This window comes from Python bivittatus, unplaced genomic scaffold (genome assembly GCF_059951505.1).
Source record: "Python bivittatus isolate LINGU-HERP-01145 unplaced genomic scaffold, Pbiv_v1 ctg000700_np1212, whole genome shotgun sequence".
Lineage (NCBI taxonomy): Eukaryota > Metazoa > Chordata > Lepidosauria > Squamata > Pythonidae > Python > Python bivittatus.
In genome coordinates, this window is record NW_028277098.1 from 71,016,241 (window position 1) to 71,034,177 (window position 17,937).

The 17,937-nt window shown below is 40.1% G+C and overlaps 1 protein-coding gene across 1 annotated transcript in view; it reads right to left on the minus strand.

Annotated features, from left to right (window-relative positions):
- Positions 1–247: 247 nt before the first annotated feature.
- Positions 248–17,937, minus strand: part of SYT2 (synaptotagmin 2) — a 51,336-nt gene continuing 33,646 nt past the window's right edge. Inside the window, exons 6-9 of the mRNA XM_007421171.3 lie at positions 16,925–17,092; positions 16,091–16,208; positions 9,806–9,939; positions 248–8,373 (exon numbers count right to left, since the gene is read on the minus strand). Of these exons, the coding sequence (XP_007421233.1) occupies positions 8,167–8,373; positions 9,806–9,939; positions 16,091–16,208; positions 16,925–17,092 (627 nt within the window). The 3' untranslated portion in view covers positions 248–8,166. The remainder of the gene's footprint in view (positions 8,374–9,805; positions 9,940–16,090; positions 16,209–16,924; positions 17,093–17,937) is intronic.

The window sequence follows — 17,937 nt, forward strand, 5'->3', positions numbered from 1 at the left end:
ACTGACAAAAGTGTTTTATTTTGAATCAGGTTGATAAGGAGGTTACTCTGCTGTAGACTAAGCCTATTTATAGGAGTTCCATAGAAAGCCCACCTCCTCCCATCTTCTAATTTAGAAATGATTTTCCCTTAATGACCTCAAAATAAAGTGAGAATATTTCCATCACAACCTTCTAAGGAAGGCAAACTTGACGATATGGTAATAAGGGAGAAACTTTGCAGTGATCTTCACTGTTGAGGCCAATGAAGATTAGTAGTGATATGCGGAGTTTCACATACAAGTGCAAAATATTCAAGTATCCTGGTTGTGAAAAATCCATTTTTTGTAGTGGGGTGTGTACCTCCCAAGCAGCACCCTGATCCTTTTCGGGTTTCTCCTAAGTACCTGAAAGACACACCTGTTTGCAGATGTCCAAAGCCTGGGTCTAAAGCAAATACAAGTAGTTATCTAGACTATATTCAAAGTCTATTTCTGTGCATATTATGTTAATAACTCTTGCAACAACCTTTTTGGGTTCATATTTTGATCCATGTATTGCAGCTGGAGACCTTAAGGTATCCTTTGGCTAAATTGAAATGGGATTTGAAGTAAGACCTTTTTAATTTGGAGCTCTCATTTATGCCAACACAAGTGTGACTGCTCCTATGTCAGAAGTGCTTTTTCCAAACACCTTTAGCTGCAGAACTGGCAAGGTGGATTATTAGTGATTATGATTTTAAATCAAGCAATTTAGAAATATAAAGGGCAGGCTGTGTATGTATGAAAGGAAGGATTGGGTAGAAATCTGGGTGGGATCAGAAATATTGCTTATATCTTATGGTGGAGATTACATTAGTCCAGTCTTTCCCTAACCAACATGCTCTAGTTGTGTTGGACCCTGAACTCTAGTATTCCCAGCCATAAGGCGAAAGAGAATTTGTCTTACAGGAAAGGCAATTTTATTTGGTGTGGTGCATCATTTTTAAAAGTTGTACAATGAGACAGAATCATCATGCAGCTGCTGAAATCGCATGATCTCTGTGGCAATCCGTTTCTCAGTCTATTTATTCTTAAATTCTAAAATCCAACACGTGTGCTTGGCAAGGAATGTCTACTTTGTAAATAACACAAAGAACATCTAGATATTTCAGCTAGTTTCTTTAATAAGGAGACGCATATCATTACAAAATAACAGGTTGACAATAAAGACAGAAACGGTCCACGTTAGGATAGGGAAGGGAGCATTAAAAGCAGCTTCCTGCAGGCTGAGGGGGGTTGAATTCATGTTGCACCAGAAGTGGGGAAGATAACTGGAGATGGAGACTCCAGTACATTTTATTGGTTTGGGAAGCTTCTGCATCACAAAGAAAAAATGGGAAATATGGCTGGAATGGGAGGGAGCTGAGGCCTCACCCTACACCTGAGTATCAGATGTCTGAAGCCTTTTGTAACCTAGCCTGTGGTGGGTGGTCGTGGTCATGGTCATCTCTTCATACAGCTGCTCTGTTTGGAGGTTCAGCTGCCATCATCTCCCTCTGCAGTTGTGCCTTTAATAGCAGCCTGACATGTAATTAGGTGGTCAAACAATGATATGCTGATCTCTGTTCATAAACAGTGCTAAAGGCACAAAAGCAGTCAGTCCCAACACTGTAAAGCAGGTGGGATAAACCCAGTTAGCACTGTATATTTTTTTTTACTGAGCCATTTGCAACACTTCTTCTGCCCTGCTGCCATCACTGCTTAGTTCTCTATACTTCAGGTAGCGTAACAGGAGTAGGGGCAGTAGTGCCTGATGACAGAGGACACTGTCTTAATCAAAACTGCCATGAGGATCTTCAGGGACTTTATTAATACTGCACCACTTTAAACACTAGTCTTTCCCTCTCAGGATTGTCTACCAGTCCTCTTATCCAGAAACAACCAGTTATAAAATCACAGGAAGTAGAGGCCCTCCTTAAGTCACAGAAGTGATTTCAGTTCAATTATGCTATGTAGCATTCTGAAAATTCTAGCTATAAGGTGCTGCCCTTATAACCTAATTCTTGACCTGTTCATTAATCTTTCTTCAATTTGAAGCTGTGGTGATACATAATCATTTGCACCAAGGTGCAATGTCCACCCACACAAATCGTGCAGGCTGTATCAGTTGTGAAATGTATGTGTATCTTAACCACTAAGAATTAGGCGCCTGCATCTTACTGAAAAAGGCAGCCAATAATTTAGGCAGTAAGGCTGTGCAAGCTTTGAAAATAATTTGAAAAAAGTCACTTGAATGAGCTGATACCTTAAAGCAGTAATATCTTTTTCTCAAGATTGCAGCAAAGACTTGAAAAAGAGGTGGCTGCTCAGTTAGTAAGAGAGAATTGCTGTAGTAGTGTGAGATCTGAAGCAGTTCTTCCAAACAATTTTGAAAACATGTGTTTTATATTCTGTCGCCAAGCAGAAAATGGCAGAAACAATTGTACTGTTAGTGTTTGCCAAATAGCTCTATTTTTTAATGCAGAAAGGAAAGACCTCCAACACCAGTTACTTGCTCCCCCACTCTGGAAAATTGTCTGGCATTTAAATTTCCCCCAGCATCCCAGAGCAACGCCATAAGAAATTCAAATGGTGGCCAAGCTCCTGGGTATAGCCACTGCTATCCCAACAATTCTTGCCAAGAGTAAAGCCAAAATAGGTTAGGAGCCCTGGTAGACCTGACATGATGTTTTGGCTCCTGAGTCTGCCAGAGCGTATCAGGGCCAGCAAAGCTCATACACGCAGGCTAAGAAAAGGCTTCAGGCCAGTGCCATTCACAGCCTAACAAGGTCAGACCCAACACAGGGTCTCAGCCTCAAGCCAGCCTTATCACTCATCAGTGACCCCAGGGGTAACATAACAGTTGGACAGCAAGACAGACAGAGAAAGCAGGGACAGGGTGACATTAGGACAGGGAAGCACAGAGCGCGAGGATCACCTGTTAGCCAATCCCAGTTTCAGGATCCTGGCAGCCTGTGATCTAATATGGCTTCTAAATTTGCTTCAGCAATAAAATGCTTCAACACAACACAGAACATTGAAGCTGCAATGTTGTGGCTATCTGGACATAGTAAAAATGCCACCAGTTAACAGTTTTGCAAATATTAATTATACAAGACACTGATGAAACTTACTGCCATCTTGTTGGTGTTATATCCTGCCCAACCCCTCCCTGCTTTCACCGAGTATATATTTTAGTGGATCAAGCATGCTTTGTTGCTTTTTTATTTTAAAAAATTATTACTTTTTATTGAAAATAAATGTATGTTGTTACGACCATTCTCTCTGAGTTTATTTTTTACAATCCCCTCCCCCACCCTCTCTATTGCATTAGGTAAAATAAATTCATTCACACCACATTTTAAAAATAATTCTGTAGCCTGACTGTATTCTAGAAAACGGGTGATAATCCACATATTGTACGAGTTCTGCTTTTGCATGCTTTTACTTAAATACTGTGCTAGTCGTCATGCATCATTTACAAGAAGGTTGTATTTATGTTAATATTAGATCTCTATAATAATTTATACATAAGTACACACAAATGATGGAATTTCAATGAGGCTTAGATGGCTTGAATTGATTCACTTTTTCAACCCTTTTATGCAGAAAAAGAAACTCAACCAAAATGCATTATACTGAGTGTTAAAGTCCCACCTACTCCATTTTAAACCATAGACATTGGAGCTGTAATTCAATAAAAGAGTGTGTTCTGATTTGTTTCCTAGTACTAATATTTCCAGTTTCCTGCGTTCAGATAGAACACCCTGGGTGGTTAGCAGGATGAACCAAAGCAAGTTTGTGTGGTGATGTTGCCATTTGGGCATGTGAACCATTAAAAATGAAGATACTCCAATGTGTTCATTCTAAGCTACTAAGAGTACAGCAGCCTTCTTGCACTGCACAGTGATCTCTTCTTTCCAATGCTTAGCTAGGTTCAATCAAACTGGCTGGGCGTACCTTTTAACATTAATTGCTACGTGCATCCAGTAAATGATTGCCAAGACTACTGATGGATCAAGGCCATTGCTTTCAGCACATCTTTTTGTCTTTCTTCTAGCAGTTTCTACATAGAAGTAACAATGCAGAAGTAGCAGTCAAATATGAAGTACCAATGTGAGTAGAAACACTCTCCTGGGGTATAAGCACCAACACAATTTAACAGTTCAGGTAGCCATCAGGATTCTGTTTTGTAGTGAGCATTACGGAGGGGTTTATATCTGATATAACTTGTAGGTACAGACTATCAAGCCAGAAAAGCATATGAAGTTTCAGGGCTCTATGAAAAGTGTTCATTTCAGGTCAGATCAGAGTTACAGATCAACACATTTGAAATGGCATATGTTTGCTAACACCAGAATGAACATGTCTGTCTTTAAATCATGACATCTTGAAAGGCAGCTAAGAACTGAGTTACTTAATAAAGAATGGTCACACATATGGGAATGGTTTTTGCAACTCAGAGCAAGCATTCCACTCAAACAGTGGTGGATGCAAAACCAGGACTGATTCCACATTCTGTAGCTGTGGAAAGGATTCTGCAGTCCAACCTGTTGATAAAAAGGGAAGACAAAAGGACTATTGCCTCTGGAGACAATTAATACTCTAATTCAGTGTTTCTCAAACTTGGCAACTTGTAGATGTGTGGACTTCCACTCCCAGAATTCTCCAGCCAGCAAGGGTTGGCCACACATCTTCAAGTTGCCAAGTTTGAGAATCACTGCTCTAATTCATCACAGCAAAAATAGGAATTTGTCTGTTCGACTTTGTCCAAACTACAGGCAGCCTCTAAAGGGCACTTCCACAGCAGCACTGTTTCCATCCCCCAGTCTCTCACCCAGTAGTTTGAAATAGACCATGGCTAACTTCAATTCCGCTTGCCTTGAAAAGCAGAAAACACACCAAGAGCATAATCAGCAAAATTGTGCCCATCCTTTCCTTCCGACTTCCAGCTAACCCTGGATATCACGTTTTGACAATCTCCTTAATGACTTGTGATTCCACCAGGAAAAGCACCATATTTGCTGGTCAAACTCTTGCTTTTAGTGGAAAGAGAGATTCTTCCTTTTCTCATTAAAACAGTCTCACCTAGTGTGGTTCTGCTCTCATGGCATAAGATTAGTGAAGATGCAGGGCTAACTTTAAAAAACAAAATTCAAGTTTGATTTCACAACTCCACCAGGATGCCTTTTTTGTAATGATGCTTGAAATCTCATATCCTTGCCAGCTGGCAGTATTAAAAGCTAAGAGGCACAATAAAGGAATTGGGGACACATTTCACCTACCCCTTTTCTTTGTACAACAAGCTTGCATCAAACTTATTTGCACAGAAAAGTTGCATTAAATTTAACTTTTCTGATTAAGCATAGAAACAATTACATATGATCCAGCAGATCCAGTGATGAACAATTTCAATACTCCCTTTGTGTGGCTAGGACCAAAATCCCAAGTGTGATATCTCACCTGTGCATACAGTGAATCAAAGTAAAATTAGAGCTATTTAGATTTATTTAAACAAGGAAGGGAACTTTGGGAGAGCATATTAAAAGCCTTCAAGTCTTCTCTCTTTGCTTAGATATACCAAGTCAGTTTATTTGAAAAGCATTTAAGTAGGTGGCAATATTTCTCCCCCCTCACTAGTTCTACAGTGATTTAATCAAGTGGAAATGGGTAGAAAAGAGTGAAGGAGTGCCTGCAACATATTGACATGAAACACTTCAAGAACTAGGATCAACTGTCTTAACTCAAATTGGGCAATTTCAGAGATCTCACAAAGGAAACTCAGAAATCCTTCTGGCTTCACCTTCAGACATAGGATCTTACTTTGATTTGTTTACTTTTTAGGTACAAGCAGTACAAAGCAGGCATTTGATTACTTTGGTCCTTATTGGCAGTCTAAATGGTGCAACAATGATAGAGATTACATCAGTGTTAATTGGTAAATTTTCCTATTTTAACTTAAGCTAGGTGAGAAACCAACAGTTCTTTGAATATATAACGCTACTCAGTGAGGAATGCTTTGTGTATTAGCAAACCTGCTTTTTGTTCCCCTTATAGGGAACACATCTAGCATAAAGACTGAACAACTAATATCCTTGAAGCCAATGCTGGCAGATGGTTGAAATTAGCATTTGGGACCAGACACAAGAGGAATAGTTACAGCCAGAAAACTGCTGAACACACTGGAACCTTAGATTTGTTCTTTCCCTCTCCTCTTAAAACCTGTCTCATTTAAAAATCTGTGTCTATCCTACCGATGATTACACCCACATATGCACAAATACTGGCAGGGTAAGTATAACCTCCCCTAATCAGGTACAACTGAGTAAGTCTGAGCACTGCTCACTCAGCCTCATGACTAGAGTCCATTCTATTCCTTCTGTCAACCCTGACCCACATGGCTGAGAACTATCCAATATTCCCCAGTGACATTCCAGACAAAAGCAATAGAAGAAAATGGCCACTGATCATAAAACTACTCTCTCAAACTTCCCATACTCCTGTTTTGAAGTCTTGCCCCCTTTTCATTAACTCCTAACTAATTCAGTATTAAACTCTGAATAGAAGCCTTTATTTCAAAATCTTTCTTCCTAGCCCTCACTTAACCTGCTGCTATTGCCATCAGTCTGAAAAGGAAGCTAAGGTGTTCAAGATATCTGTATCTGGCACTACATAAGAAACGGGGAGATCAGTGCAAGCACAGGTAACAAAGATAATATGGGCTATCCCTCTGGGATTAGCAAAGAAATCATGAATGCTTTGGCAGCCAGACAAGAGGAGAAGGCCCTGCTGCTTTTGATGTATCTTTGGTCCTTTGGTTGGAATGGATTCACTTTCCCACTAATTTCTCGCCCTTTGCTCCCTTAATTAAATATGACATGGGAAGGGGAGGAAAGCCCCCAACTGATGGTTCTAATTCTTTCTGAATTCTTCAGTTTCCTTATTGCACTGTGCTGGCCACTAGATGGACCTTCCAGCTGTTTCTATCCCGTCACCCATCTAAAAGATCCTGCTCTTCAGCATTAGAAAAACACTCAATCCTCAATCTCTTTCTTCACACCCTTTCAGTTCCAAATTCATTAAAAGAAACATTCCAACAAGAAATCTCTCACTCTCAACAGATTTAGTCTATTGTGTTTTTAAAAGAAGAATGGCGGTACAAGGCATGATAGCAAATGTTTGCAAATCAACCCAGGCCTATCATTTTTTTCAGACTTGCAAAGCTGCCTGAGGCTCTCGACATAGATTTTTCTGATGCATCTAAGCTTGGCACTGCTACCAGTAAGGTTAGGGTAACCTTTGAAAGGGCGAAATTTTCACATAAATTGACAGCTTGCGAAGCCTGCTACCTCTTGTATAAATATCCCATGATTTTTTTTTCCACTCAGAGTCCATTCTTGCACTCTGCCTTTCACAGAAGCATACATTTCTAGATTTCATACTCCAATTATCTTCTACCATTCCATTGTTCTGATTAAGGACAGAAAATTCCAAGGTTAACAGAAGACCCACTGCATTACATAGCTGTTACAGGGCAATTATCATTTGGCAACTTGTATGCCCCAAACCATAGTCCTCTCATTACAGAGAATTAATCCACCAGCTATCCACATCTTCAGAGATGTTCTAATGCCAGTATTGCTTTTCAATTTTCCTGCTAGATGGCTAATGGCCAAACCTCACTGAATACAGTTTTGTAGGAGCTCCTTTTCATGCACCTTGCTTTTTTCCAAAGCAAGCACAGTGTATCTGGTCATCTCACATTGTCAGGCTCTGGTATCATCCTGTAGCACAATAATAAAAGGTCTCGTTTAAGGAGGAAACTCCCAAATCAAGCAAAAGCAAAGCTGTTTTGTGGTATTATTCATGGTGGTGTCAGGAAGACCCAAGTAAAAAGCTTGCTCTACACTTGAAGAGAACAACACAGAGAGATGGTGGAACATGCAGTAAACCAACTACTTGGAAGAATGTGAAAGGAAGGAACCACCATGCTTTTAAACCACTTCCTCCTGGATGCTCTTGAGTTCATCCGGATTCCCTCTGCAGCCATCAAAGAAAGAGTATTGCAGCTTAGAAAAGAGAACAAAAACCAAATGTTGCCTAACTGAGGTATTGATAGCTCTGGATCACTTTGAATGTCCATTAGGTGATGTTGGAAGATGGAGCTGCCTATTTGTTTTTCCCGAGAGCTGCATCCACCTCTTCTTCAGGCTTCAGGGAGTGCCACTGGGCAATGGGGCGGCGAGGGTTGGCCAGCATGTCAGACCAGTGCCTGAGCTCTGTGCCTGTGGCATTGTTGCCAACAAAGACTTTTCCAATAGCTTCGTTCTTTCCCAGCTTGTCATAATCCAGGACAGTTATTACAACTTGCACTTTCTGGAGAGAAGCAAGAAAGTAGAGCTCATTAGTAAGGCCTAGTAAGATCTATCACATAATTCAGAGATTCATGGGCAAAGAGGAGAGGATCTTGAAAATATAATCTAGTATTTTCTCAGTTGCAGCTGGTGCTAGGTCTTGTAGCACAAGGAAAACATGTGCTTGTTTATCCAGGCTTTTAAATGAATTGATTCCTGGTTGCTGTTGTCATTCTGGTTTTAATATTCTAATCTGTTGGTATAATTTTATCATTCTAATCACTTGTAATTTTATTATTTTAATCCTATTTTGTACCCCACACTAGAGTTATGACTATAATAAAAAGTAATACATGTTATAGTTCACTAACTAAATTAATAAAATTAAATATTTAGAGTATTCAGAAAACCTCCAATCAGCAGATTTAAGTAGAAAAGAGTTTTCATATTAGTATCATTTCTGGTTGAAGCTAGGCAAATGTTTCCCCAAAGAGAAAGGAAATTTCATTTTCATGGTAAAGCTAGGCTCCCTTACATGCTGACTTTCCAAGTACAGATTTAAATCCAGGAGGAACATATGCACATTATATGTGTGTGAGTGTGTGACAGAGAGAAGGAGAGAGAGGTGTAGGAATCATTATGACTAAGAACATCAACAAAGATGTTTGGCTAAGGATTCAATAGCTAGCCAGCTAATTAGCTTGCTTGCTTATAAAAACTTAAAAATTCCCAGTCTGGGTCCTTTGTATGCAGTAAGACTATTAAGTCTCCAAATTCCCAGCCAGCATGACCTCAACCTGGACATCACCAACACATTTGGAAAACACCTACATTTTTAAATCAGAGGTGCAATCTACAGTTTCCCTTCTTTGGCCCCAGTGCCAAGTTAGTAGAGACTTCAGGAAGATACATAAATTAAACTCGTTTCTTTACAATATTTCTGTCCTACTGAGCTCCAAGGAAGATCCTCTCTGGTACAACAGTTAGAAAATTGCATAAGGATCAGAGGATCCATCTTCAAGTCCCCCACTCTGCTGGAAAGTTCCCTAGATAACTTTATTACAAGTAAACATTTCTTAAAGAAGGATAAAGGGAGGAGAAGGAAGAATGAGAAGGAGAATCATTAACATTTCCTTCAGTCTGCTCCAACCACACACCCTCCAAATATGTCAGATTACAGCTATCACCATCTCCATCCAGCATGGCCAACTGTCTCGATGATGTCATGGCCATGATGGTTAGTTATTCAATATATCTGGAAGGCACCAGCTGCATTTGAGCTCATTTCGCTTACAAAGTTCAACCACCATTGATGGAGAACTGCCTGTGTTAGATGATGAATCTGCCCCTTGTGCTTTGTGAAGCAGTGGGAGACAATGGAGAAATATGTCAACCCAAAGTTTTTTGGGAGCTGCCTGCATCGCTCTCCACCCTCAAATAAGAAAAATTGGAACCTGTATCTGCTCAAAGGGGATCTCAAAGCTGAAAGATTCATTGAAATAAGGGTTCAGGGTCTTCTTCTTGACTGTAGTCTTCTTCTTCTTGAGCCTTTTGCCATTCTGTAGCAGGTGAATTTTCACATAAGGATCTGAAACAGAAGAATAAACAATTGAAACACTGCAGATAAATACATAGACGAGCTATAGAAATATAGACAAGATATAGAAAAATCCTCAAGAGCAGGCTATCCAGAGATTAAGTGTGATATACAAAGTGAAGGAAAGGACAAAAAGACACTTATTCTGTAGTTTCAAACAGGTAACAATGCAGTGCAACATTACTGATCAGGTAATGAGAGCTCATGTGATTGTGAATGACATGGTTCACACAGAGCTTCAGAATGTTGGGCCTCCCAAGCAAGCTGACGCTGCATTGAGTCTACCAGCTGAAGTTTCTATGCTCCAATTTTTACTCTTAAAAATGCTTCCTTTAAAAACTTGGAAAAAATAGATGTTATGGGGTTGGTCTATATGACCGCTTTCCCCCAGCACAAGCACACAGCTCACTGACAATTTTTCAAGGAGAGAAATACACATTATTCTCTACCCACCCCAGTTCACTGGGAAGACAACTTCTGTCCATCTTTCCCTGCTATGTGCCACCCAGAGTCACATGGATTGAGATGGGCGGCTATAGAAACTGCATAAATAAATAAATAAAAATAAAAGAGTAGTGCTTTCAGACTTTTGTCAGTGCAAGCAGGGCTGTCCAGTTTAGCTGCTGAACTTCATTGCATTGTAGGCAAACACCTCCACTCTAGCTGGCTATTGTACTGTACACTATGCCAGGAACACCCCTCTTTCTGGTTACATATCATTCCACTGCCACATTTTTTCTTTTTTCTTGTTTGTTTACAGATTCATTGATGAAAGAATGAAGAAGTGGACCTGTCCTTAAAACACAACAGTTGAAATTGACAAGAGTTTTGCCACTTTCCCTTTCCAAGGTAAAATTCTTGAGGTTTTCCCCCCCTTTTTTCTACAAGTTCACTGATGGAATAGTGAAGATCCTGCTTTTGTTTTAACTAGGTTAAACTGGCAAGTGTTCTGTCACTTTCCCTTTTGCTTAAGTGACAGGAAAATTATAAAATAGTGCCCTCCCTTCTTTCTTTCTGTACTTCCTTCTTCTACCAGCTGATTGCGATGGAATGGTGTTATGAAGGCCAAGCTCAGGGAGATAAGCATTTCCTTAGCCCTCAACAGGAGCGTGGGAAGTTTAAGAAGATGAGACTGGCACCACCCTAAGGAATTCACGGTGTTGTGGCTTGCTGGCTTGGGAACTTAGGTTGAGTCTGGAGAGACTTCTGTCTTGAGGTGGAAGCTAACAAACACAACAGAACTGTATTTGCACTGTCTCGTGGAGTTCTTTGGGCTGAACCTGACATCAATCTCTCCAGACTCAACCTAAGTTCCCAAGCCAGCAAGCCACAACACCGTGAATTCCTTAGGGTGGTTCCAGTCTCATCTTCTTAAACTTCCCACGCTCCTGTTGAGGGCTAAGGAAACGCTTATCTCCCTGAGCATGGCCTTCATAACACCATTCCATCACACTGATGCACCTAATTGGAAAGTGTCAGGTATGAGGGTGATTCAGTGAAAAGGGGATCATATAAAAGGTCTTTCAAAACCTTACCCACAAAAAGGAAAGAGATTGATGCTTGGTGTGGGTCAGGGGGGTAAAGAAGCATGGAATCCACCACAGATAAATATGTCAGAACAAAATGCCAGGCCATCATGGTGTTCACAGTGGAAGAAGATGAAATCTAGAAAGGGATTTTGTAAGCTGGCTTTTTTTGCCAACCAGTTTACACATAGGAATCAGGTAGCTTAAGACTACAATAGCTTTTAGCATGGAAGGGAAGACTCTGGCCAAGTACTTGCGATATATCTTCCCTTCTCCCCCAAGGCCATTCTTCACTAAGGGAAGGTCCTGTCTAACTAACCTACTACAGTTTTTTGAGAGTCCTATTAAACATGAGGATAGGACAAGAAGCAATGGGTGGAAGCTTGTTAGAGGGAAATCCAACCTGGAAATAAGGAGGAATTTCCTGACAGTGAGAACTATTAAGCAGTGGAACAACTTGCCTCCTGGAGTTGTGGGTGCTCCATCACTGGAGGTTTTCAAGAAAAGACTGGACAACCATTTGTTTGAGATGGTATGAGGACTCCTGCCTTGGGCAGGGGTTTGGACTAGAAGACCTCCAAGGTCCTTTCCAACCCTATGATTCTATGTGAATAAGGTTGAGCAACTAGATATCATCTATATAAATTTTCAAAAAGCTTTTGATAAAGTCCCTCATCAAAAACTTCTCGGTAAGTTTAATAGCCATGGAATAAAAGGACAGACCCTCTTGTGGCCAAACGACTGCCTAAAGCAGTGTTTCTCAACCTCAGTTACTTTAAGATGGGTAGACTTCAACTCCCAGAATTCTGGGAGTTGAAGTCCACACATCTTAAAGTAATTGAGGTTGAGAAACATTGGCCTAAAGAATAGAAAACAAAGAGTAGGAGTAAACAGACTTTTTCCACAATTTCTGTCCTATGACTGGCCTTTTTAACGTATTTATAAATGATCTGGAATTGGGTGTGACTAGTGGAATAGCCAAATCTGCTGATGACACAAAATTGTTCAGAGTGGTAAAAACAATAAGGGACTGCCAAGAGCTCCAAAGGGATCTTGGCACATTAGTGGAATTGGCATCAAAATGGCAGATGTCATTAAATATGAACCAGTGTAAAGTGATGCATGTTGGTGCCAAAAATCCTAACTATTCATACAGATTAATGGGATCAAAGTTAGCAGTGGCTGATGAGGAAAGAGATCTTGGAGTAATGGTAAACAGTTCAATGAAGGAGTTGATACAGTGTGCATCCGTTGTAAAAAAAAACCTAACAGCATGTTAGGGATAATAAGAAATGGTACTGAAAATAGAAATGCCAGTATCATAATGCCCTTATATAAATCAATGGTGCAACCGTATCTGGAATATTGTCTGCAGTTCTGTTTGCCACACCTCAAAAAGGATATAGTGGAGCTACAGAAGGTTAAAGCAACTAAGATGATCAAGGTGCTGGAGCAGCTTCCCTGTGAGGAAATGTTGTGACATTTGGGTCCTTTTAGTCTAGAAGGAGGTGAATGAGAGGGGACATGATTGAGGTATACAAAATGCATGATGTGGATAAAGTGGACAAGGAGAAGCTGTTTTCCCCTTCCCAAAATACTAGAACCAGAGGTCACCTTTTGAAACTGAATCCTGGAAAAATCAGAAAGACAAAAGGATTTTTTAATGCAAACTGTTATCGGATTTTGGAATCTGCTACCACGAGATGTAGTGCTGGCTGCCAGCTTGGCTGACTCCCAAAAAGGACTGGACCAATTAATGGAAGTCATAGGTATGAATGGCTATTAGCCTTGATGGCACTGTGACTGCCTCTGAAAGCCATCTGCTGGGAGACTAGTGGGCTTCCTTCTGTAGTTGGTTTGTTACTGTGAGAACAGACTTCTGGAGTAGATGGAGCAGTGCTCTGATCCAGGAGGATGCTGCTTCTGTTCTTAAGTTCTCTGCATGATGCTGATATTATGAAGGTGATATATTTTTGCATCAAGGTTGCATTAGATTTGCACTGTACTACTTACTCTCCAGAGCCCCAGAAAGCCCTATTTATTTATTTATTTTGCATATTTATATGCCCCTAGAGGTATTTGAAGTTCTTTATTTATTTATTTGTGGTAATGTTCACATGGAAGAAAAAATAAGGAGAGGCATTTTTAATCAAAAATCGGTCTTCTAGTGTTGGAAAGTTTTTCCAGTTTGGTGTAAAAGTAATATCCATACAATGGGATAATCTCCCCCATTATGCTGGTAGGCAGGATAGGACTTGAATTTATGACCAGTCTTGCCCCAGCTCCTAATTTCTTCAGTCTTTTCCTTGCTTTCACCCAGGATAATATTTTATTTCTTTCCTATTTTGTTTGTTAGAATTTTGCTTTACTTTTTAAAACATGTCTTTCTCCTTAAAAAAAACCTTTCCCTTTTTTCTCTCTTTGCATGAATACTGGGGAGTAGAAAAGGAATAATTTTCATATTAAACTAATGTAAACTTTTAAGACACAGTAGACAAAAGGCTCAATTGCTTCCAATCCCATGATTGCAAGATCCTCTAAGAATTCAGATACTGAGTCACTGGACCACACACATCGTTAGCTTAAATCTGTTCTTATTTTGCATTTGGATAATTATTCAGGCTTGAGATCAGAAAAAAGTTGTATAACAGCACATTTGAAGAGCCTTATTCTATATGCTTGTTTGGCCCTAATGATTTTATATTGCTTTTGTCTGAGACAATAACATCCCTGGATATCAACAATCCAGATCAATACCAGGTCAGCTTAATCTAGACAAGTCTTGGTTCTACTTGATGTCAGGACTCAGTTTAAGGCAGCACCCTTTCTTATGTTATTTTTTTAGAATAAATGAACAGTCCATTTTCCTTAGAGGTCCGAAAGGGATTTCAGTAGCCAAAGATTAAGCCCTAGTGGTTCATAAAGGGACTGTGGAAAACAGGGTGTTCAAGGACTATCCATTGTAGGGGCAGATTTTTTGAGTCACTACTTAACAGACTCAGGAGAGAGGAATCTCAGAAGGTCTGTTACATTCAGAATCAGCCTTTCTCTACATATTTGCCAAACATCTGAAGGGAGGTTTCTCTGCAGATTCTATAATTTAACACTATATTTTGGGTGAGAGTTATCTCTACTAGATTCTGAGAGTTCTACCTTGTCAGTGAGACATCATCTTTTTATATTCAAAAAGGAGAGAGTAATCTTACAACTAATTCCATCTTTCATTCCTGAAATAGGAATGAGGACTAGGAGAAGAGCTCATATCTGACTGTCTTAAAAACTTAAATACAGTACTTGAAAGACTGTCAACAAGGAAAAGGGTGTGGATTTATTCTTCTGAGTGCCCAAGAGTAGGACAAGAACCAGTGGATGGATGCTTTATAGAAGGAGTTCCAGACTTGAAATAAGGAGGAATTACTTGATTGTGACAGCTATCAAGCAGTGGAACAGCTTGTCCCTGGTATTGTGGGTGCTCCAGCACTAGAGATTTGCAAGCAAATGTTGGACTATTTGTCTGGGATGGTATGAAGATTCTTGCTCAGGGGAAAGCATTGGACCAGAAGACCAATGATTCTGTGAAGTCAAATGCACTCTACTTGGGGCTTCCATTAAAATGTATCCAGAAGTTGCAGTAGGTGCAAAATGCTGCACTTAAACTGGCATAGGGATCATATGATGCCTATATGGAAAGCTCTACACTGATTGCCAATTGCTTACCAAACATACTTTAATTACAAGTACTTGTATTTATTTTAAAGTCCTCAATGGTTTAAGGTTTGACTATCTGAAAGATAGTGTCCTTGCTATGAAACTCTTGATGGTTAAGATCTGCAGGAGAATTCTTGTGAAATTGTCCTGCTATCAGAGGCCCATCTTTGTGGCATACCAATCTTCTGCATTGCTCCCAGGCTATCAAATGTAGTTTTGGGGGAGTCACATTTGGTCTGTGCTCTCTCAGCTTTTAAAACATCTGACCAGAATGATTTTGAAGGTAGACAATATGTGTAGCTAAGAGTTGGCATATTACACTGTTGGTGTTCTCCAAGCTTGGTTTTTGGGTTGCTGATGTTTCATTAACATATTAGCTAACTTTACCAGTGCAAGAGGTTTGGAGGAATGAAGTTCATTGGTTGGCAGGGGTTGAATATCCTTCTGCCTTGCCTGCTCTGTATGTGCTTGGATTATTTCTCTTGTTGAGAAAATTGCAGTAAGAAACTGCAGGTGTAATTTAAAATACAACATGGGCAAGAAGCTCCAGTGATGCTGCTGTGTTCACATTCAGCCCTTTTGCCCACATTCATTGATTCTCTTGGAATCTAGCTGCTGTCCATGAAGATTCCCAGGCAAAAATATGTGCTGATGACTGTTTTCATGTCAGAAAGTTAAAGAAGCTTTGAACTCAAAGATTTTGCAAATGAAAGTAAGCCTATTATCCAGGCTACAAAAATCCAGACAAATGCCAGATGGCAAATAGTGCTTGAGGTTTTCCTATCGCTCTGCTGCCACCTAATGGTTTTTCACACTACAGAGTGCCTGAAGGAGAACTATTTGTATTGACAGGTCTCTGAATGGCCCAGACGTGACATCTAGTGAGTATGTTGTTGATCTGCACTCACCAGAAAGTCCTCCAACATCCATCTTTTTCAAATTCTTGGCCTCCAGGATGCAGACAGTCAGTTTCCCAGCAGTGGGTACATATCGTAATGAGATACAGATGTCTCCCAGTTTCTCTGGCTGTAGAGGGAAATTGGGAAAACAATGAGCTCAAAGCTCCTACTCTGTCTTATAAATGATCTGGGTCTATGATAGAAGGAAACATAATATAACTATAGTAGTTGTAATGTGCTGTATTTGGGCAGTTTTTTAAAATGAGATTAGCAGTCTGCTGTTCTTTCTGTTACTCTTCCTTTGGCTGGAAAAGTGAATCCCTCTGTGCCAGATGCATAGGATAGAACCAGATTACTTAGGTTCCCAGAGGTGCTCCAGAACCAGATGGCCTTTTAGATTACCGCATCATCATTGTTGCTTGTCCTTGATCACACTGATTGGGGCTAATGGGAGCTGTAGCGCAAAACGTATTATATGAAGTTGTCAATTTTGGAGGACAACTTCCCCTACAAAGTACATGGCTATACACTCATTAGTGCTGCATTTTAAATCCAAAGCTTCCTTCTACAAACAAGGCAATAAGCCAGAACTGGGCTTCTGATTAGGCCCATCACTTCCCAAGCAGCTTAACAGCAAAGCAGGCAGATGCAGAGATCAAGCGTGGTTCATAGAGGGCAGTTCTGGCTAGCAGGGACTTTTGTCTTCTAAATTTGGTTATCTGTAACTCTTCTCCCAAGACCATGAGACTGTCACAGACTTCACCATCTCTAGGTTCTTTGTAGGGTATGTTAAATCCACATTTCACAACTGAGGCTCAAAGAGCAAGAGGAGAAAATTCTTACCTCCTCTTTTTCTGCACTCTCTAGGTCCCTCCATTCTTCAATGGGCTGTCCTAAGTCCACGGTATTCATGGGTACCTTGACTTCCCCAATGATGTCATGCTTAGAAAATCGGTCAAAGTCATAGATGGCCATCACCAAGGTCTTCCCACCAAGCTCCTGGTATGGAATCTGTTACAAAAAAGTCAGGCATTTTTTCAGTAATTGCTATAGCATTTCTGGCATTTGAAAGGAAACATTAATAAGGCTTTCACAAAGATCTTGTGCAGCCATATCCTATCTTGACTGCAAAAAACCTAGAACTCCACTAGATTACAGCAAAGAAATACAGAAGAGACTACTTCTTTCCTTCCCTCTATTGGTCACCCAGATATAGGATACCTAATTGTGAGATTTGATTAATGCCTTTGCAAAAGTTAAAAGAGGAAGAAAAAAAATGGAAAGCCTGGAGGGTTACAAACAGATCTAGTACTTCTAAACTGACATTCACATTCTGATTCTAGGATTAAACATTGACAGCCACTTTTGTGCCAAGAAAAGGACAAGTTTTCAAAACATAGAAGGAAATGGGTCTTCTGTGACCCATTTGCTTTAATTTCAACTGTATTTACTGTTATGAAATAATGATGGGCTAAAGTACTTGTTCATTAGTTTTAGGGTAGAAGCTCCCCTTTAAAGTGGGCTACCATTCAAGAAGTAATCAAATTTCTAAGATTTTAAGGGCATCATATTATCTTTCAAGATGAACTGGTCAGGGGTTTTCTTTCTTTTTTTACTACTCTTTAAAGGGGAACTTTCTTGTTTTGAAACAAGCCATGTTCCTGTATCTAAAAGCCTTAGGGAAATGACCAGATCTTTGTGTTGACAAAATACACATTCAGAACTATTCCATGAAGCAACAGAGGTATCCTTGCTTCTAAGGCCAAAGAGAAGCTCCTGGTCACCAGGCAGCTGGGCAGGCAAGTAGCCCCCCTCAGGGGAGTTCCTGGCTAGCATGGCTCATCCCCGCCACCAAC